General features: G+C 33.5%; 1 protein-coding gene across 1 annotated transcript in view; it reads right to left on the bottom strand.

Annotated features, from left to right (window-relative positions):
• The window catches only part of LOC132911159 (uncharacterized), a 326,329-nt gene that overhangs the window by 42,285 nt on the left and 259,933 nt on the right, over nucleotides 1-24,111 (bottom strand). Inside the window, exons 2-3 of the mRNA XM_060967569.1 lie at nucleotides 18,596-18,697; nucleotides 15,449-15,562 (exon numbers count right to left, since the gene is read on the bottom strand). Of these exons, the coding sequence (XP_060823552.1) occupies nucleotides 15,449-15,515 (67 nt within the window). The 5' untranslated portion in view covers nucleotides 15,516-15,562; nucleotides 18,596-18,697. The remainder of the gene's footprint in view (nucleotides 1-15,448; nucleotides 15,563-18,595; nucleotides 18,698-24,111) is intronic.

Here is a 24,111-nt window from a genome sequence, read left to right as displayed (position 1 = left end):
GAATTACGACGAAACTAAATGGTTGAACAAGTTAAACGAGATTATCCATGCAAACGAAAAGATAGGTATAGGCGACGACAGTTTCACAGAAACAGAAAAGAACGCGATCAAACAAATTTTATTATTCCTGAACGACACCGTGAGAGAATTAAATTTCGCGTGGGAACCAATTAAAACATACCGCGACGAGGAAATAGAGGAACTATTGAAGGAAAATCACGACTTAGTAGGACACCCCGGCATACAAAAAACATACGACCGCATTCGTGAACGGCACCGAGTACCAGATTTGATGAAACGCGTACAACAACACGTAGAATCATGCGACACCTGCCAAATATCTAAAACCACGCGCATCAGACCGCGCGAAGAACCCTGTATCACTGACACACCCCTCGAACCGAACGATAAAATTGCTATGGATTTACTAGGGCCATTGAAAAAGACAAAGAAAGGCAATCAGTACATTTTGTCCATACATGACGAACTGACAAAATATTTAATACTCGTGCCACTAAAGACTCAACAAACGGAGACAATTTGGAACGCACTCTTGAACCACTACATTTATATCTTTTCCGCTCCAAAGAAAATACTAACCGACCGCGGACAGAATTTTATATCTAGTTTAATGCAACAGTACGAAGACGCGTTTAAAATTAAACACATCAAAACGACATCCTTCCACCCACAGAGTAACGGATCTTTAGAACGAACACACGCAGTAGTAACGGACATGTTGAAATCTATACAGCGAAATTCAGATGAAGAATGGGACGATCAGCTTAATTTTGTATGCCTCGCATACAATACCATGATACATGATTCCACTGGTTACACGCCATTCGAACTCACATTCGGACACCAAGCCAATCTCCCTTCCACAATATCCAAGAATCCCCAACGCACATACGCAGACGAAGTCACGTTCCGTAAAAAGGAATGGGACTCCAGACTCCAACGCGCGCGTAAAACATTAATTAAAAGCAAACAGCGATATCAGCGCGATCAGAAACGAAAAATCATAAAGCCGCAATCAGTATTCAAAGAAGGAGACTCCGTATTAATACATAACGACCATAAAAGACACAAACTCGATGTGGAATGGTTGGGACCGTACACGATTGATAAAGTATGTACTCCATACTATTTAATTCAAGAAAAAAAAATACATGGGAATCGTTTAAAACCCTACTTTCCAGGTCGACACTTCTCTTTGCCAGAATAACCATTTATGTATCAATCTAACCTTTTCTTTTCGCCGAAATGAAATCTTAGTTAACAGTTCCACCAACACCCAACACCTGTACCTCAACCAATACATGCCACCCCCAAAGAGAAGAGGAATCAGCTGCAATTTCAAATCACATCCAGTGCGATTTCACAAAGGGCCTCCTGAAGAAAACTTGAGGGACCAAGTTCAATCTAAGGAGGGGGGAATGTCACGTACCAACTTTCCTTTTGCCATATGGTACGCCAGATGTGACGGTCCTTGTAAAATTCCACGTAGTCCGGACGCCAAGACCTATCCATTGTTCTAGTAACTCGCAGCAGGCCTAAGAAGACGACATAAACCGAATCTGTTCAGTTTCAGTTTTCTTCACTTAAACATTTTCGGTTTACAGATGGTCCTTATGTTTGTTGCACTCGACTCTTACCTAATACGGAGAAAGCGGGTGCCTGGCAAGATAAAACTTTTCCCATAAACAAGGATGCCCACGAGCCATATCTAGCTCTCCTTGTCTTTACTACCTAATTCATTTACCAATGGGCATCGCGGATCGTTACCCTCACTTTTCCACCAAAAAGTGTGGACAACGAATCCGCGTTCTGAGTTCCAAAGGGAACACCCACACCGAGCTTTCTTCTTTGATGGTACGAGACCGTTTAGACAGTTCTATTTCTAATTTCAATCCGGTTCTATTTCTAATTCCAATTCAGTCACAATATTGACCTTTGTAATAAAAACTCTGAGTCTAAAGAATAAAGATTATACAAAAAAATCAACAGTCGTGTAATTACTTAAAAATTACGTGACACATGCGTCGTTCGAATTGAGGATCGCTGTGCGCCCCGCTGCTTAGACTGACCTTATGTTCGTAAGGAGGTTTGCTCGCGTGGCGGGGTGCTTTGGCCGATGTTTAATTATCAATAACTAAAAAACGAAGCTGAAAACGCAATTTTTTTTATTCTTAATTTTCGTCTTATTTCGGCGTCAAGAACCGCTTTTTAAATCGTGGAAAATCCATAGCTAAATATCCTGTATAGACCCTTTAATCGTCCGATCAAATACATTGCCATGTTTATGTATTTATAATTTTTTCAAAAACTGCAATCTCTCCAACTATTGAAGATATTACAGACAAAATTTATCTATTTTTTATCTGTATAACTATGAAACTGTAATCATCCAACCAAATATATTGCTTTAACTTTATCCATATATTGACAAATTTCTAAAAAGTTGCAAACTTTAAAAATTTAATATACTAACGGAAAAGCACCAACGACGATAGCCGTGTCTCGATACGGGCCATGTTACAATGCCCGTTGCGATGAACTTTAAAATATTTTCTGTAATATACGGAGCGACACAGAAGAATTTATAACTTTTAGATAGTACTTGCTAAGTGATGAAAATATGTCCTTACTAACATAAGTCAAAAAATTATTAACTGCAAAGTTATAAATATTTTTTCGTTTCAGTTGAAGCGAGTAAATTTCTCACTTCGGAAACTATCAGAAATGGAATATGGAAACAATGGACTTCTATTGTCATTTTTTTTCCTGGTCGCAGAAGGTTTTCTACACGTCCTCCTTCCATTTCCACGCAAGCTTGGCTCTCTCGTATCAGAGAATTGTACAGACGTGCGCTAACTATTTCACTCGCATTTTATATTAAGACAGAAAATCCAGCATTCCCATATGATAGCTTCCGAGGCGAGAAATTTACCCGCTCAAGTCGAAACAAAATATTGTTCATAACTTTGGAACTATTAAGTTCTCGATCCATGTTTATTTATTTATTTATTTTTATTTGGTAGACTATTTACAATCAATTCTCATACAGAATTTTAAGTAAATTATTTTGGCGTGGTACTGTAACTTGGATTATAAAAGTTTATAGTATGTTTGATTCTAGTTGAATCTAATGCTTCAATTTAAGGGATATTGTCTTTTTAGTCTGCGGATCTGATCTGTCGTGTCAAGTAATTGGGTAACTAATGGATTTTGGTGGTTGTTAACTCTTATATTATGTCTGTTTCTGAACTATTTCTTCTTTGATTGTGGGTATCTTAAGGTGGCGATATATTGTTTCGTTGGTAACGTACCAAGGTGCATCTATTAAGGATCTTAGAGTTTCTGATTGGAATCGTTGGAGAATTTCTACGTTGGAGTTGCTCGTTGTTCCCCATAGTTGGATCCCATAGGTCCAAACAGGTTTTAATATGGCTTTGTATAGCATTATTTTACTCTGCATGTTTTAGTTGTAAGTAGAATTTTTTTAGTTTTTATTTCAGTTGTTTGGATTTATCTAGGATGTGCCGTTTCCATGTCATTTTTCTGTCTAGTATCATGCCCAGATATCTGATTGTATCTTTGTTTAGAATTGTAATATTATTTATGGTCACCTGTGGGCAGGATTGTTTTCGTAGCGTGAAAGTTATACGACTGGATTTATTTTTATTTATTTTGAAGCGCCATTTGTGGAACCATTTTTCCATAGAGTCGAGACCTCGCTGGAGGCAATTATCGGGTCTAAATGGGATGCTAATAAAGCTGTGTCATCAGCAAATGTCGCTGTGGTTATCTCTGTTAACGTTGGTAAATCGGCAGTGTAGATGGTGACCAGCAGAGGTCTGAAAACACTGCCTTGGGGTATGCCGGCTTCTATTGGGAATGTTGCGGTTATAGTGTCTAAGTAACCCATGTTTATTAAGACTTTTTTCATCATTTAGCAAGTATTATGTAACGTGAAGTCAACCTTCCGTTATTTCACCCTGTGTATATAAGGCAGTATTTTTCTCAAGCACAGAAACAAGGTTATGACAAAACGTAATATGTACAGCTCTCTTTCTTCGATCAAAAGATATTACGAGTGAGACGCCTTTACGCCAGTGGCGTCTCTCCTGAGTTTATCCTATTGTAAACATTTATATAACTGAAAGGGGGATTGAGAAAAGGAATTCTCTCTGGATTTTAAAAGAGTTCTGTTCGAATTTATATGTTTCAATTAAAAAAATATCGTTTATCTTTAGGGATTTCTTTAAAAAGTGTTCTCATGGAACAGAATTTTTAGAATCTGTATAATAAAAGTTGCATGAAAATAAGGTACTTTAGAACGTGTAAGAAGGATTTCATAAGATAAATAAATCAACCAAATGCAGCGTCGCTGCGGACGAAACGTACTGGCGCGCGTAGTTGAGAAAATATACACGTTGAACGTTTGCGTTATTCATCGTCGAGGCTTGTATTATTTTCATCGATATTCAGTTCATAATCACTATCACTATCGCTAGAAATATTGAAACGTCTGAGCCGATTCCTTGTTGAACGAAGTTCGCTTCCACTGTTTGAAGCACTGTCGTCGTCTTCTATCTTGTCAGGTTCAAAATAATATTCTTCACTACTACTATCACTATCGAACATGTCCTTCCTGGACTTTTTAGACATCGTGTATAAGGTATTATAAAAAATATATAAAATATGTAAAAAGCTTGCTGATTCGTCTAACAGTATCATTGAAAGACTGAATTTTTTGAACCGTCGTCATCTAAGCTTACGTCGCATACTCAACATTGTAATTTTGTCTAGTAATCGAAACTTAACTATGCTTTATCAATTTATATATCTCTAGTCAATAAGTTGTTGAATAAACTTTAATTTATGCTGTTAATTCAGTGTATACTCTATTGAACCACCCTTATTATCCTAATAGAAATAAGAGGATCGATCAGTTCGTGGCGTCGATTGTTTAATCGTAACGGGAATTTACGACGACGTGCTACCAAGTGATCGCGTCTCTTCGCGAACGGTCGAAACACCTATTAAAAAAGTCCATAATTCTTTCGATGCTTAAACCGAAACAAACCTCACACGAGGTTTATTCACAAATACTTGATACCAAAGGAAATAAATATTTCTTCTCATCATGGAAAATACTATCGAATTACATGCAGTGGTTTGAAATGGTATATCTTCATATATATTGTAGTATGTACCGTGGTGCGCCGTGATGCTTCTGTTAACAAAGACCTTGCTAAATCAGCATGTAATTTCATGGCACAGGAGATAACAAAGGTGTACTGTATAGAACATCTGTGCTTCCCTGAATAATTCAACTTCCGATGGTAAACTAATTTATCGTTAGACGATCGATACAAATTAAAGATAACAATGATATTTAGTTGATTACAATTGGTAATGAAAACCTTATATGGAAAGGTTATTATATTTATTTCGCAATGATTTATTATAGTTTTGCAGTTTTCATTTATATACGATTCAAACGATAAGGTTATTAGACTGTTTATGCATTTATAGAAAATTTAAAGAATGCACTAAATATGCAAAAATGTATAAAATATCCAAAGCATAATATTTATAACAAGATTTAATAGATGAGAGAAATTTCTGCTTAGGTTCTATTGTTTACATTTAGTCATATTCATAGAAATATAAGTTTGCATAAACATTTGCAATCTGGTTATCATATACATACATATATTTAAATACGTATTAATATAGATAATATTCCAGTCAAGCAGCAATCAGTATGCAGCTTCATGTTACAATATAAACTACGCTACACACACAACGTTTCTGCTGCTGATTTAAAATTAGAGTAAACAAATTTTAGAGAATGGATAGATCTTTAGAACATAATTTTAGCTAACTTATAAGCAGTTATTGTTATTTTAAAGAAAAAGGAACTATTGTGGCAGCTGACAATTAGTTGATGGGACACTAACGATCAAGGTGATCATAACTTTTCTAAATGAGATCATATGATCTTATCTGCTGTTAAAGGCAGTAACGAGACAAATTTGAGCACATCGCACAAAGTTGTATATCTTCAATAACTTTTTAAGAAAATCAGTCTAAAATGTAACAAGCTTTCTCGTCATGTCGATTCGTAAAATTCACAAGTTCTGTATACATTTTTTACACATTGACAATTTAAACAGGATATATCCATATTTTAAATGTACAGTGGCTCATGAAAATATTTATAGACTTATCACAGAATTTTTTATGAATAGGTATTTTGTGCATTATATGAAACTTGTTAAAATTTCATTAGCGGTGTTAGCTTAGCACTGTAATGAAACACGTCTCTCGTAATTATAACAGCAAAAATTTCGAATTACATTTGTATATGGTCTTATATAACCGTGTCCGAAAAAATATACAAGGTGTGGCCGAAAGTTATGTACAAGCGGGAAGAGAATATCTTCGTTCGAAGCTTAGTATTTGAAAAAAATCGAGTTTAAAAATTTATCAAATATACTTGAACATGGTTAATTTCGAACTGGGCAGGACTAAATAATCGACAGGAGGTTATTCTACGTGAAAATAAGTTGCAAATGTGGAATAAAAATTTTTCATAAGACGGTGTGTTTACGAGAAAAATAATTTTGAAAATTTATCATACGCGTGTATCAGGCCGATTCGTAACAAAACACGTTCAAGCTCTATTTTCTTGAAAATGAAACTTTAAACAGAAAAATTTTATTCTTCGTTTCTTAGTTATTTTCGCATCTATTATAACACCCCATTGATGATTTACTCATACCCAGTCCGTAATCAGACAAATTCAAATATACTTAACATATTTGCGAACTTGAATTTCTCGAAAAGTAAGCTTCGGAGGAAAAACTTTTGTTGTATATTTTTGTATGTTTTTTTTATATGAATAACAGTTTTAAGTATACAATTAGTGCTAAAGGTGGTATTACTAGGTATATTTTGTGGTTTATAGTAAATAATTGACTGTGCAAATTCTTTGGTGCTCTTTGCAGAATGAATGCTCCAAATAAGTATCATGTAACTTCTATATATATTTTCAGATCCATTACGAATTTTCCAATATAACGACAATAATCGTTACAATGCTAATGAACTTCACGATTGTTCAAGTGGTCACCACTTCTAAGAAAACTCTACATCTGGTCTTTTTAGTTTTCTCAAGCACTGAAGCCATCGACAGCGTATACAGAATATCGATAAAAAGAAGCTACTGGGTAACTAGGCTAAGAAGTCGAAACTCTAAACTCAGCATGGAAAATATCCCCGTGGTATCAGCCCTATGGTATGTCAGAAACGAGGATATATGCAAAGACCTAAAAATACCAGCGGTCAAAGAAGAAATCGGGAGATACGCAAAATAAATAATATACCTATTCCAGATAAAGAATCAGTCAGATATCTGGGCATGATTTTGGACAGAAGATTGATATGGAAACAACATATTTTAGATAAAACCAAACAAATCAAAGCAAAATTTTAAAAATTCTACTGGCTCATCGGCCGACGTTCCAACTTAAACATGCAAAGTAAAATTACACTATACAAAGCCATATTAAAACCTGTTTGGACCTATGGAATATGCTGTTCCCCAACTATGGGGAACAGCAAGTAATTCCAACATAGAAATTCTTCAACGATTCCAATCGAAAACCTTAAGATCCCTAATAGACGCACCTTGGTACGTCACCAACGAAACGATACATCACGACCTCAAGATGCCCACAGTTAAAGAAGAATTATCCAAATTTAGCAACAGACACAGCACAAGAGCTAACAACCACCAAAACCCTCTAATTATTCAACTACTCGACACGTCGGAACAGATCCGCAGACTAAAAAGACATTATACCTTAAACCTAAGCACTAGATTCAAATAGAATCAAACATACTATAAACACTTATTAACCATGTCATAGTACCACGCCAGATAAATTTACTTAAAATTCTCTAACGAGAATTGATTGTAAAATAAACGCAAATAATAAAAAAAATAATGCAAGGATAGAATGGCAACACATCTAAACCAGCTTGAGGTGAAAAGAGCAAAACCCTCATAAAAAGAAGACTAAAGAGAAAACACCCCACTGACCTCACTAAAGGAATAAAATAGACAAACTCTGGACAAATTATAGAGTACAAATTAAATAAAAAAGAAGAATACCGAAAGGTTTTCCTTTAGCTCTTTGATATTGTTACGTCCCGTGACTCTCTATATAAACCAGATTCCATCCCTCGGGTAAGATGGCCACCAGATGTCTAAACACCCTTATTACGTTTCCTCAATAATCTTGAAAACCCATTATAAATTTTAGCATTTTTTATAGTTGATGCCCTTAAGGGTAACACTGCTAGCGTGCGAATCTGGACCAGCTCAAATTATATTATTACTTGTATTTACACTTCTGTATTAAAATATATTTTCTACTTTACAATTTATCTACGCGTTCCTCTGTTCATACATCTAATAACCTCAACAAAAATGTTTTGTGTAATATATATAAAAAGTTTCTAGGAGTGTTCAAATACTTTCATGTACAACTACATGCTGAATATAACTTTGATTTGAGTTACGCTTTGTTTTATGTTGCAATACACTTGCAATTTTTGGCAAAAAGATACGTCGTGCAGGCTCCGTGTAATAATAATTCGTGTGCTATGGGTATATATTCATAGAACGATTAAAAACACAAGAAAAGCTATTTCTTTATGAAAATAAATGACAGTATTTTAGGATGTGATTACGTTAACCGATCTATAAACTTTAAATTTCTAATTTCATTTAGAAAGCGCTCATTTATGTTATAACCTTCTCTTGCAAGTCTCAATTCCCATCTGATCTCTGCATCACAGAACCAGATAGTGCATTACTAAACTGGTCAGCATAGTTTTGCACCTTAGAAGAGCATCCCCAAAGCTTTGCATGTTCATTAATGTATCAGTCACGATATGATCTAGTTTACGAACTTACATTAGCACTTAACCTACCATTAAGTATATATACTACTGCTTATAAGTATGTGGAAACCTTGGTCGGTTTATAATAACAATATCATCATTTATAATGAATATCATTAAGATATATAAATTAATAGCACTACTTTTTATCTTCTTCTGGAGTCAATGTAAATGTCATATGAAATATAAACTGTTTAGTTAAAATCTTATCGATGGTATATTAAAATAAAATACATAATTCGTTGAAATGCTAACTAATTTCAGATATAATTGCCAGAATCACGATAGACTCTTGACTAATTTGGAAAGATTTTCTTCATCGTATCTATATTTTTTTTTTTTTTTTCTAAGTTATATCTTTTATGAGGTCTATTGGGTGTTTGCTTTTTAGTCTTCTTGCGATATTTGTTGTGTTGCACGTTTCAGCTGCTAGCTGGTTCGGGTGTATTTCTATTCTTGTTCTGTATCTTGTTGCGAATCTGGTAATCTCCTCCTTGACCGTTGGTATTCCGAGGTCTTTCCGTATGCCCTCGTTTCTAACGTACCATGGGGCGTTTACTATTGTTCTAAGGATTTTGGCTTGTATTGTTTCTATTTTGGTTATATGACTCATTGCTGATCGTATCTATATATGTATAATTTGACACTTAAACAGACGCCGATATTAAGATGACGATATTTTTATCGCGTATTAATCTTTAAAAGAAAATTGAATCGAATATCGTGCCATTTGGATAAAAAATCCCAACAATAGGTCTTCATATTTTTAATATTGAAATAATAATATGTCCACATATTTTTATACAGTTGGACCTTAGTAAATTGAACCTCTATAACTCGAGAATCATTGTAAGATTGCAATTTTGTACATTCTCACCCTCTCCAGCATACGAAAACGAGTTTCAAAATGTATGAAATAATACCCTTTCGTTTCATAGTAATAAACTTTAATAAATCAAGTTATAGCCGAAAATGTAATCTTCATGCTTATTATTATTATTATTATTAGACTTATCGTTTTCTATATTTTCTGTAAATAAATAAAGATATTTCATAAACACGTCATATATCCAATGAAAGCCATCCCAAGTTATCAGAAACAGTAACGTTTCTCAATAAAAAATAGTATGAAACGAGGAAGACAATAAGCTTATAATTCGCTAAAAATAGGGATGTTTTTAAAATCTTCAAAGTGCCTCCTCTTTCAGAGTGATTTAAACTCATCTAATTTTACCTAATAAATTTCTTCTTATCTTCTACCGTTTGAAAGCTATAACTTGGTCCAAATACATGCAGTATTCTAGCAATATTGTGAATTACTTCAAATAAATCGTAAATTTCGATGTTGCTGACTCTATTGGCAAACTATCTAATTTGGTCAATGCATACAGCTGCTGTGTCTTGAGAGGTAGATAAGTAGAGTTAGAGCGAGTGCTATGTTTGAAATTGCGCGTTTGTGAGGATAATCTGAGCGGCGCGACGATGGTCACACGTAGAAATCAAACACTAAAATCGACACCAAATATCGAGAATCTATGCGGTTCTCAGAGATTTGTCAAACTTTGCAGGAGATAGCCAGATTTAAAAAGAAAATACATTTAGTTGACAAATGTTATAGTTTCTGCGTGCATTTTAATCCTTTTTAATCCTGTTCGCTCTAACAGAAGATCGTATCGATGGCTAAATGCACAAATATTGTGTGTCCACTTGCAGTGTTCTTGAGAAAAACAGTTTTAAAAATTCAGTAAATTGTTAACAGATCGAGGAACATATAATAAATAAAAATATTATTTTGAACAAATTTATGTGACTTTTATATACCATAAAAAGCCAGTCAATAATTATTTGTTGTATATGAAAGCTCAAATTTTACAAAAAGTGAACATACGATATTTGTGCGGTAAGTTATCGATATCGGATTTGGTCACGCTATTTACACGTTACATAGCAACCAATAAATAACTGTACATGGAAAACTGTTTCAACACTTGTCAACGCGATTTGAGTCTCAATTTCACTGCTGTTACGATCGTACAGTGAGTTTAAAATTGACATTTTGTCGACATGTTACTTTATCGCATACGTATAACGTAAAACGCGTGGATGAATTGTAAAGTAGAAAATATATTTGAATATAGAAGTGTAAGTACACGTAGGAATATAATTTGAGCTGGTCCAGATCCGCACGCTGGCAGTGTTACCCTATGACTGAAAGCCCCGAAGCTATTGTTACGGATCGAGTTCTGCTTTCCACGTGTTACGCCAAATGCGATGGTCCTTGCGAGGTTCCTCACGGTCTGGCCGCCAAGACCTACGCATTGTTACACCGACCCGCAACAAACCTAAGGAAATACCATAAACCGAATCTGTTCAGTTTCATTTCTATTCATATAAGTATTTTCGGTTTACGGATGGTTCTTATGTTTTTGCACGCTTTTACCAATTACGGAGAAAGCGGGTGTCTAGCGAAATAACAGGCTTTTCCCATGAACAAGGATGCCCATGAGCCACATATGCTTTTCTTTGTCTTCATAGTTTCATTTATTAACAAATGGGCATCGCGGATCGTTACCCTCACTTTTCTACAGAAAAATATGAACGACGAATCCACGTTCTTAGTTCAAAAGGGCACAACCACACCGAGCTTTCCTCCTTGATGGTACGAGACGGGTCTGCGACAGTTCATGTAATCTTTTCGTACGAAAAACTTAACTGTGTTACCAATAAAGGCAGCCATTTACTGAATTAATTGGTTATCATTTAAAATTACGCGACACCATCGTTGCCTGTCTACTGTTTATAGTACTGTTAATATACTGTTTTATACTGTCGATGGCTTCAGTGCTTGAGAAAACTAAAAAGACCAGATGTAGAGTTTTCTTAGAAGTGGTGACCACTTCACTGTTATTATAGTTACTACAATAGAAAACACCCAGGAATTTTTGTCCCACCTTGTATCAATTTAGTAAAACTGTTAATGTGTTTTTGTCAGCAAAATTTCGCATATGCTAATGTTGTGTGAGAAGGTATCCATATGTGCATATATAATGCTCTTCGTACAAGTATGTATATTAATGGGCAGTCTAAGGAAAGTGTCTATATATATGTATACGTCTTAATATTATTATTTCTGTACTCAATTTATTTTTATTTTCAAGGAATAAAATATATTTTAAATACTCATTCAGAATATAATAAAATATTCAAATATTTTATCATATTCTTTAACTCGACAAAATGAATATACTTTATTTGCCAATATCTCACTTTCTATTTAAAATACTATTTTCTTCGAATCATAGAATAACTACTACTTAAAACACTATTGAAAATATTTTTTCTCGAAATTTTACCCAGCTCTGTAAAACTCCTTCTTCTAATCACAAAGGTAATGAAAGCACGGAGAGTGTCTACGAAGGGAGACTATGCAAAAGTGAATCGTAGTGTGCGAATCCACACAAAGGGTGCAAGAGACAGCAATAAAAACCTACTTGCTAAATCACTCAAAATCCAGTAAGCTTCGGTTCTTTGTACACTCCTGAGCCTTACTTATTTCCTGTAATTCCAACAATACTCGAGCTCGAATATAGCGTGCACGATATAACGCTACTTGAAAAATGTACTAACTTTGTCTTCATATTTGTTCATTTGTACCACTTCCTACCTTTTTTCTTTTAATATTTCATCTTTTTTTCGAAAAGTATATTTAAAGAATTTCCACGCGTAAAAAAAGATAGATATTGTAGAATGATTATTAGAACATTCGTATTTTCATTTTTTCTACCATTTTTTATCCTTTTCGAATTTGCATTTCAAGTTTCTTTCTTCCTATTATCCTGCGATCGTGAAAAAAGTGTTTATATAATAAATAACTAAGAAACATCTTATGAATATACATATGTCTTGCATGCTTCACTCTTCAAGTTATGAATGTTTAAAGAAAACGTTCAACGTGTCTATCTCGTACCTCACACACGCTGCTCTATGCCTTAATTTCGTATTCATGCACGTATTCACTCGAAAATACCAGGTGTTCTTCGAATAATCTCAAATCCATTTTGCATCTTTCCTCACCGTCGTGTATATTGTTCGCTTACGTTGAGTTCACGGTAGATTATAAGTGACCCCAAAAACAAAAACTTGGATATAGATCATGGTGATCATACAATGGATCCATCCTAGCGATTTACGATGGTGCTTTAAGGAACAGGCTTCCTTTAAGGAAACGAGGCGAAAACTCGAAACATTTTCTTTAATTTGCTTCTATAACTCGAAAGCTAAGGTACGTAACTTGACGCTTTTCATTTGTTTCCTTATGTGGAATATCAAATTGAGTTAATTAAATTTCAATTCTAACGAAGCAAGATCTAAGATTCTAATGAATGTCTGACAGTAATGCGACGTACTGGTTACTCAAGCGAACACGACAGGAATTTCGATAGCCGACCTTTCAGCGATTTCTCATGGCAAAAACGGCGGATAGAAGGAGCCTGTGCCCTGCGCGAAATTTTCGTGCCAAAGATTTTTGCTTCACATTGGTCCTGAATTTTCCATAATCTACGCTAAGAAAGAAAATTATATGATGCGAACGTAATGTAGCCACACAGAAGGACGAATCTTTGAAGAATTAAGGGGATATTCTAGTCTAGAAATTTGATAAAATCGAAATTTTTTTCTTTTTATATTTCCAAAGTTTAGACATTCAAGAGTATGTCCTCAAAAGGATTTTTCAAAATTCCCATTATTTACCGCGTTACAGCGATTTTGGTGACGCGGCAACTAAACTGGTCTGACCGGAACAAATCGACCAAAAAGCAAAAAGCTGTGGCTGAGGGCGCTATCGATGAATTTGTCCATGAAAATCCTCCTCCAAATGACGATGTATTGAAAGTTATAAAGCCAATCTCTGAAAGTTTATCTGCAAATACCTTGTTAGAACGATGTTTGTGTTCTGAAACTCAGAATAATAACGAATCGTTAAATTCCTTGATATGGACTTTTGCTCCGAAACACACTCATGCAGGAACGCGGACCATTGAAATTGCTACTTTTCTCGCTGTTAGTATTTTTAATGAAGGTTTTATACCCATTTTAAAAATACTCAACGTTATGGGAATCACGATTGGTCGAGAAGACTACGCGTTCGCTGTCAAACGGGACGAAACTCCGATCGAACGCTCTGAAATCCGAGCTTCGGATGCTTCAAAGGAAGCCAGGACTGCTCGTCTACACGAACGAACTTCAGAGAATGAACATTTTGAAGTGGAGGAAGGTCCATTGTATGGAACGGGAATCGCCGATTGAAATAATCTAAGTATACCGTACCATTATGTGAGTAAAACTGCGTGAAACTATACTCAAAACTTTAAACGCGTTTTTCTGGAAACTACTCTTTTCAAGCTGGCATGCACGATATCTCAAGTTCTACCGAACCGATTTATTTGAAATTTTGCATGAATCTTCTCTATATGTCCCTCTGTCGCTTACTAGATTAAAGTCAAAAATTTTAATTTTTAACTATTTTTAAAAACTGTGGAACTGTTAAAAAAAAACGGCCACCATTTTGTAAAAAAAATTTTTTTTACTTCTCCGACGTAGGGGCGATAGCGACATCTTTACTGATTAAGAATCCGTTGGATTCCTTGTTTCAGATGACCAGAAGGATTGGAAACATGCACACCAGGACATCTCTTTCTTCGGATGTTATTTAAATTATCCAGTGTTGAACATTTTTTAGCCCATGAAATTTATTTCACGGTAACCATTCTAAAAAAATTACTTGAGTTACCGATAATAATCGTGGATATCAAGAGTGTTGGAAATCGATGCATATGAACGACATTGCAGCGTACGTATTTATATGTTTCTAATCGTGTAATGTCACTCGTGTGCATTGCATGATTAGAAACGTATATCTGCCGAATCGCACAGCGATTCATTACACACATGCTGATTATCGGTGAAAACGATGGCACGTACTTTTCTTCGTAGTAAATTGAAATCTGCTAGTCGTCGCAAGACAAATGAAATGTGCTAGTTTTTCTAATACACGTCGACATGTCCTTTCTGTAATTTCATATTTTTCCTATTTTATTTATTTATTTTAGCATGAAAACAATACTGTGCGCATTAGTGTCTGGTATAGAATAAAACGAAAGAGGACACGCGCATCAAGCGTTAAAAAGAAACAAAAGATACTTCAATCGCTAAGATTTTCTGTACAATAGATACACACCTGTCTACACATTCACGTATAGGGACACATTCGCTTATTTAAACGTGCTGGTTCAATAAAACGTGAAAAAGTCGATTTCCCCACGGTAAAATTTAAAGATATGTACGCTTGTCTCTTCGATCTTCTGCAATTTCTCAATTTGAAATAGCAAAGTGAATCGAGGACCAAGCGTGATTTTCGAATTATGTACAAATAACGAGGGTTTGTCTCTTGGGTTTTTGAACTCACCATCTGGATAGGTCGAATTGATTTCATCGGTCACGTCCAATTTGAATGGTGTCGATCCGACGATCATGTCGTCCGGAGCTTCCTTCAGCTCTAGTTCGATTTTTATCACGTGCCCTAAACAAACCAACACGATAAGATATGTGTACAATCGTTAACGAAGTAAGCTTTTAGATCAAACTTTTACGATTCTTGGGTGACATTTCTCAGGTTGTTCGGATTTCAATTATGTTTTTATTAGTATGTTGTGCTTTGGCCCGAACATTGCACATTGCTTTTATGAACATTCCAACTTACTTTATTATCTGACTAGTGAACTGCATACAGTGACCGCAAGAAACTTCAATGTGTATATTGTGCGTGTTATATAAAACACTTTGAAATTATATTAGCGCTATAATTTGGCGCGACTGTCATGATTATATTGGAAAAATTTGCACCCTATTTAGTCATATTGTCATGTTATTGCTTTCACGGGAACAGTCGTGTCAATATTACACTTGCACTTTGCGCCAACGTTTCGTAAACATTGCAGTCTACTTCTTTGGAGCAGACCTGAAACTGGTTTCAATACATGACATCCTACCATCGTAAAAGCTTGAAATCTAATATTCAGTTATATTATTTTTATAAAATGTTCTTCCGATAAATGTAGCGTGCTTCATTAATAAAAACATCGTGCTATATTTAAAAAAATGAACAGAGAGAAAATGCATTAAAATCTGAACGTGTAAAAATACTAAAATATACATATGAAAGTATGTTGTAAGTAACCACAAAATAGTTGACATCGATGGTTAATAGCGAGTAGAAGACTCGTAATAAAATTTGTTTGCAAGTAATGCTTAAATGCTTCGCATTAAAATTATATTATTCCCTTAACGACTGGTGCGACGTGTGTGTACAACGTGACATTCGTAAAGATGGGACGGTAATGGTACACAGTGAGTTAATATTTTTTTACATGAATTTTACTATCGTAGATGGTTTGCAATAAACGTAGGTTTTCAGTATTTCCCGAAGAAGACCGTTAAGCAAACAAAATAGTCTCTAAACTTGTCGCCTATATTTATTTTATTGATGATGCAACAAGAATGAAATATTCAAAGAGTTATACATATTCAGAACGATAATTTAAATTTCTTCTTTAGATATGCAGAGTGTCTTACACAATTGTGACCACGCGATTCTGAAACGATGAAAGATGGAAAAAGGTTTCATAAAACGGAATTAAATGTGTTGACAAAGTGTTTATGCCAAAGATGTAGTGTTTTAAAAATTTGTACGTCGCTTATACCTTTCTAAATAGAATTCTAATGTTTTTTATAGGTAAATCGATGGGTTTTTTGATTCTCCACGGTTGGCGCTTAGTTTAAAGAAGTATTGCAATTTTAATTTTGTCAAATTTAGTGTACGAAAGACAAGGAAAACATGAACACAAGAGTATTTCTCCGCGTCTTTTCGTAACCACCATAGTGCAAAGTCTTATAAAATTTATATTGAGATATCTTTTAAACTAATCGCCTTTCATTCTTTTCTTATGGAGAACAAAAGATCAATTGGTGTATAAAAATTTAACAATTCTATTTGAAGAATGTAGATAATCTGAAGGTATTTGAAAGGCACTTACGGAATTATCACGTACACTAAACCATATATTACATGATACTCCTTAATTTCGTTTAATGAAATTCCTTTTTATCTTTTCATCTGTTTCATAGTGATAGTGAATTGTTCAAATTACGCGCAACACTCTGTATATATAGGTACAATTATTAATTCATTTAATTTATTGTTTTCTAGCTTGTATTCTTGCTTTTTATTTAGTTCGTCGCGGTATTATCCTTTGTATGATGACCCCATTGAAACACGTAACTGCCCCCCGCCCCCTTAAATAAGGTTCTATCTAAATGTCCTCATCAATCATTTTCTCATTTTTCAAAATACGTTGAAATGTTTGAACTGTTGTTTACCTTTAGAGTAATGTTATAATGTGCAGTCTATTATGAAATTATAACTAAATATTTTTAATTGAACGAAGGAAGACGAAGGAAGACGGTTTTGGTTTAGAGACGACATGTTAAAGGAAAGAACTTACTAATCAATTTGAAAACTGGAATATTTTTCAAGCATCGTTCATTTACTTTCGTTGCTCCTCTTCGAAATTTTGTTCTTAAACCGATTAAATGTTAATAATGCTGTGAGAAAATGTAGAAGATTGCTATACTTGAATAAAAATAAACAATCAGTATTGTAAACTCTATAAATAATAGTATTAAATTTTATAAGCATAATATAAATATTTGTTGAACAATATTTTATGGCTCTTATTATTTACATTTTCGACCCCTCTCATGAGTTTTTGCATAAAAGTATTTACGAAATTCTCCTATAATTAGGTATTTCTAATGATCTGATATTTCTCCTTTTCCTTATTACATTTTATATGTCTTGTCATGTCTTAAATATTTTTTTAAATACCTGTCTAAAATTATCAGTGGTGGAAACTACTACAAAGTAAGTGTATTCTATTTCACTGCATTGAACTTTTCGTGTTGCTACAATGTAAACTTGCAGTTAAGATACTCTTGACCACTGTGTTATTCATTTTTAAATTTGCATTTCTATCTTGTTTAAATTCATTCATTCTTGTTCAAAATACAAAAGACATTTTTATTACGTTATACAATTGTTAGAGTTTTCGTGATAACTGTTCGTTTCATAAAGATTTAGTACAAACCATAAAATGATATTACGTAAATTTAAAAATGAAGTTGATAATTTTGTTGAAATAATTATTCAATTTTTAAGGTAGATTTTAATGCGTAGAAAGATATTGATAATTATTATCAAGTATAACGATTAAATTTATTGCAGAGGTAGTAGTAAGGGTGTGTGTGTGCGCGCATCATGAGTGCTTTCTAATTGGTTAAACTATGATTGTGAAGCGTGCAAGAAACGCAATTGAATAAAGAGGGTGATTGTTAATGTTAATGTTTAAATTTATTCATCTAACTACTATACGAAGAATGATATAAAGAATGTGATAAAACAAAATTCAACAGGTTATTAAAGTTATAATTAAATTCATTAAAAACTTCAATTTCATTTCTTTATATTTACAACTTTTAATTGTATGTGTATACATACCACTGCGATTAACGTCCAGATTCGTGTCAGATGATACTGTGTCATGTTCTTCAGATCGATTTCTTCCCTCCACACTGACGATCGAGAGATTTCTACGTTTCTCTGTAACCGCAAAAAAGACTTAATGAATGTAAGGGGCTTATACAAAAGTTTAGTGAACTAAATAACGTGACTGAACAATGTGTTTAATAATTTGTTTATTTTTTCAACAAAATCTAGCAACTGTCCTTGACATTAAAAAATACCATAAAATATAAAGAACATGTTTTTCCATGTTTTTATAGTTTTCTATGAATTTTAATGTTTCTATGAATTCTGATATTAACGATCGTTATCAAGTGTATTTCGAATATGATGTAATACACGGGTACGTAGAATAAAACATTTTTATGAAATAAATGAAAAATAGTAATCATATGTTCACACTCATCTACTAGGATCGTTGAAAAGAGTTACAAAGAAAAATATAGAAAAATGAAAATAAAAATAAAGTATCATTACTGTAGAATATAAATATATATGATGTAAAAAGGTACTGATATTATGATATTAAAAAGGTACTGAATTAAATTGAATCGATATTATGAATTAAAAATGTACGATATTTTCTTGAATAACGTGGAAAAATGTTTCCGTATTATATTTTTTACACAGTTCTCTTTTATTTATTATACATTTATATATAGTAAAATTCAAGTGGCGTTAAGTTAGGATTAGGGTTAAGTTTAATAAATTTGTAATTTATTCATTTTGGCAAACATGATCTGTTTTGATTGAAAACAGCTAAAAGTATTATAGCCGTAATTTAAATTTATCGTTCTCAGCGTATTTATTACATATGCACCAAAATACAATAAATTAGGTAGCCATTAAAAGATATTAAGGGATTAATGTAATATTTTATATGGTTAAAAAGGTTCGGGTGTTGTTATATCGAAAAAAGTTCTCATTAAAAAAAGTAATTTGAAATTCATAATATATATCAAGTATTAGAGATATATTAGAAGTATAATGTTTCTTATACGACTTTTGAATAGAAGTACAACTATTGATCGATAAGTATTATTAATGACATAAAAATCTACAAAAGAATCAAAAACTCTTACGAGTTCTTCAGAAATTATATAAATGATTACACGATTGATTATTATACACAGTTACTAAACTTCTCTTGAAAAATTCGACGAGATAAAATCTCCACAACCCTCTCAGAGGATTTTAGCTCTCGTTTTAAACTTCCGAATAACCGAGGTTGAATTGTATTAATTATCTACCCACTTTTAATTTAAAATTTACAAAATTCTGACGTATAACGATTTCAAATAATGCTTCAGTATAATGATTTCATCTAATTAAACATACTTCCAATCATCTTCCCGTTAAAGAAAATTCTTATTTATACCGCGAACGATTACTTTCTCTATACATTTTCAAGGATATAAATAAAGATCGTAGAAGAAAAACATGACAAGTACCGTGTTGTAGTTTTTTATAATTTTACTGCAACTTCATGCTTAAACAGAAAGATTTTAATAATAACTGGTACAATTGTAAACAAAAACAACCAATTAAATTCAAGGATGTAAGTTTTTGAAAAATAGATGATATCAAAATTCAGCGCATCAATAAAGTTTTGTAAAAATCAAAGATATAATTATTAAGCAACATTTATATTATATTAATTAAGCGATATTTTGACGTCTTTAAAATTTTGTTGTATCTTTAATAATAAATTGGTTATAAAATTTGTAAAAGATAAAAGATTTGTAAAGACAATTAGCAACATGTTATGTTAAAATAATCTAATCTATAAAATAATATAATCATCTTAAAATAATATAATCATCTAATGTTAAAACTGCTCCCTATGGAAAATAGTACGTTGGATTTCTTGTGTTTTTCCCTGTATTCTTCGAATACAGTGGCTCGTGAAAGTTGACTCAATACTTTTTATGAACATTGTAAAACATTTTATAATTTCATTAGTATTAAAATGACACGCAACTGCCATGGGTATATTGATAAAATTCGAAACGATTCTAGAAATGTATACAAAAGTTACAAGATACATTTACTACAAGTACATATCTTGCAGAAATCACAAAAAATAAATGAGCTATACTTATTGTATGCTGTGGCTATCACAGTGTATTTCATAGTATATGTATATCACAGCAATTTTTTACTAGTCGTAAATTTGCAGTAAACATCTTGCAACTGGTATATATATTTGTTGAGGTTATTTGATGTGTGAACAAAGGAACGCGTGGATAATTTGTAGGGTAGAAAATAAATTTTAAATACGGAAGTGTAAATACAAATCGGAATATAATTGAGCTGAAAGCCCTGAAGCCATCGTCGCCTGTCTACTGTTTATGATCTGCCTTCGTCCCAGTCGATTGTCTATACGCTGTCGATGGCTTCAGTGCTTGAGGAAACTAAAAAGACCAGATGTAGAGTTTTCCTAGAAGTGGTGACCACTTCAACAATATTGTCAGATCGGGTTCGCATTTTGCCAGTATAACCATCGCAATCGCGTGTCATTATAATGTAAATAAAATTTCAAAATGTTTATGTAACACGTAAAAGATTTTTACGGTAAGCGTACGAGTACCTTTCCGAGCTATCGTAAACATATAATTCACTGTAATTGTTCTTACTGAAGCGAAATCTGCAGCCTGTCTGCTTGGAGAGAAAGAAAAAAAAATACACTCTTTTCAAATATCTTATAACAACTTCTTTGTTAGAATCTTCGTCTCTTATATAATAATCTATAATATAATATAATAATCGTACTCGTTTCTTTATTTCGACAAGAGTTTAGACAACCCACTTAACCGTGAGAAAGGAAACGTCTAGTGAATCACAGTCTCGTATTTCTGGAACGAGGGCTCGCTTACCACTAAAAGCTCGATAGACAGTGGATAAAAGGCTGGAAATCTGTGTAGAAGAAGGATAAAACGAAGATAATTAACATCAAGGCATCGTCAGCTTCTTCCATCTCTCCTATATCCTTCTTTATCCACCAGAATGGGAACGTTTCTTTTTTACTTGATATCTTTTCTTGCGAAAAATGGTGAAGTCAATTTAGGAAATTATATTGTGTTGGGCATTTTAAACAGGCTTAAACTGAACTACACGTTGAGTGCAAATTTTGTTACATAAAACTACCTTTTTCCATCTTAAATGAAAACATTCGCAAAACATTTTTCCTTAGGAATTTATGCTTAAATAATATATATGCACATGCAATAAGAAGTGAATTTGAAACAACAAATTATCCTTAGTGGACAACAATTTTTTTAATTATAGCAATTAACTGAAAAGTTCCAAACTGCTGTGAATGCAATTATAATTATAATAAAAGTATAATTAATTTATAATTCTTACGCTATTTTATATTTATTTAATACGCAATAATGATTGTTGATTCATAGTTAATCTTACTGCAAAAATTATAAATTTGTGTAATTAACTAACGGGTAGAGAAAATATTACGTCTACCCGCACTTGAAATTTTTTCAAGAAAAAGACCCTTCGTTTCTGAGAGAAATAGATTTGAAAATTGTGTACTGGGCCAATTCTCAATTTAAATACGATCAGGCATTATTTTCTTGAAAATAAAGTTTTCAACGAAAAAATTGTATACCACTAATTGTATACTGCTAATTTTCTGGTCGTATCTAGTCGGTAATTAGCCAAGTATACTTGACCAATTTTCAAACTCGATTTTCTCGAGAATTAAGCCTCGCGTGAACAAATATTATTCCATGTTTTCTTCTTATGTTTTCATAAGCAATCGCATTATGCTGGCCCGTACGTGTTATTCGGTTGAACTGTACGTGCAAAGCGTAGCGTCTGACTCAGCTACCTGAAATGAATATTTTTTATAATATTAGTCGATCCAGCTGGATATTTTCTACAAACAAGTATTAACCTATCTGTATCGAAAACCCGTTAATTTAGCAGACATTTTAATTTTAATTTGTCGAATTTAATGTATGAAAGATGAAGACAATGTAAACATACTGCCGCTTTTGAAAAATACAAAATTTAACAAATTTTAAAGCGTGAAACAGTAGAAAAGCTAACTACGCTCCTATTTCGGTGATTTTTCTATGTACTATAAATAAACATTTTGAATAATATTTTCCTATACTAATAGGTAGGTAGAGATATTCGCGAAGAAATGCTGATACCGGACAGTGAATCGTGTCTATAGTTTTGCGGTTATGGCAGGGTATGCGTCAGTATCGGCTACCGACTGCCGGCCGCTTATTTTCCGTTTATAAACGGAGATTCGGGCGAACTTAAAGGTCCATGCACAACGTGCATATTCGCGATTGTAAGAAATGTCTGTTATAATTCAATTAAAAGTGAATATCGTCGATGTATCAGGCTTGTGTTTGGGCTAGTCTTTCCAATCCAACCGCCGTGAGGTGGCCAGTGTCACACGCTCAGAAGCAGTAATAGGGTAGACAAAACATCCTGCATGCCACAGCTATCGAAACAATAACCAGATATTAACGAAATAACCGCTTCTGATATACACTCGACGATAACCCCTCCAGAGGGACTAAAACCTCAGTATAAGAACCCTACCAAATCCAAACCCTTTTGTTATAATACTCTGAACCGTGACTCTGTTGGATTCGTACAATAAATTTTACTACTATATCTAAAGCATCCTGCCCACAGGTGACCATAAATAATATTCCAATTCCAAACAAAGATACAGTCAGATATCTGGGTATGATTCTAGACAGAAGAATGACATGGAAACGGCACATCGTAGATAAATTCAAAGAACTGAAAACAAAACTAAAAAAATTCCATTGGCTCATTGGCAGACGCTGCAACTTAAACATGCAGAGTAAAATAATGTTATGCAAAGCCATATTAAAACCTGTTTAAACCTATGAGATCCAACTATGGGGAACAACGAGCAACTCCAAAGTAGAAATTCTCCAACGATTCCAATCAGAAACTCTAAGATCCTTAATAGATGCACTTTGGTATGTTACCAACGAAACGATACACCGCGACCTTAAAATAGCCACAGTCAAAGAAGAAATATTTAGATTCAGTAATAGATATAATACAAGAGTTAACAACTACCACAACCCACTAGTTACCCAATTACTTGATACGACGAATCAGATCAGCAGACTAGAAAGGAAATACCCCTTAGATTGAAGCATTAGATTCAACTAGAATCAAACATACTCTAAACTCTTATAATCCAAGTTACAGTACCACGCCAAAATAATTTACATAAAATTCTCTATGAGAATTGATTGTAAATAGCCTACTAAATAAAAAAACAAAATATCTAAAGTTCAATTTTTTACCTTATTTGTGAAACGTTTAAACTGTGATGCGAGGAAATCGCCGGTGATCTGTCAATTTCGTGATTTCTTGTGTCTCCTATGTGACACCAGCAACGCTTCCGTAAATAAGAACGTAACTTCGGAAGTAGTAGTTTTTCGACCCACGTTTATTCAGAGTTTACTTTT

This window comes from Bombus pascuorum, chromosome 10, assembly GCF_905332965.1.
Source record: "Bombus pascuorum chromosome 10, iyBomPasc1.1, whole genome shotgun sequence".
Lineage (NCBI taxonomy): Eukaryota > Metazoa > Arthropoda > Insecta > Hymenoptera > Apidae > Bombus > Bombus pascuorum.
Note: the sequence above shows the minus strand (reverse complement) of the source record. Positions and strands in the feature narration are given on the sequence as shown.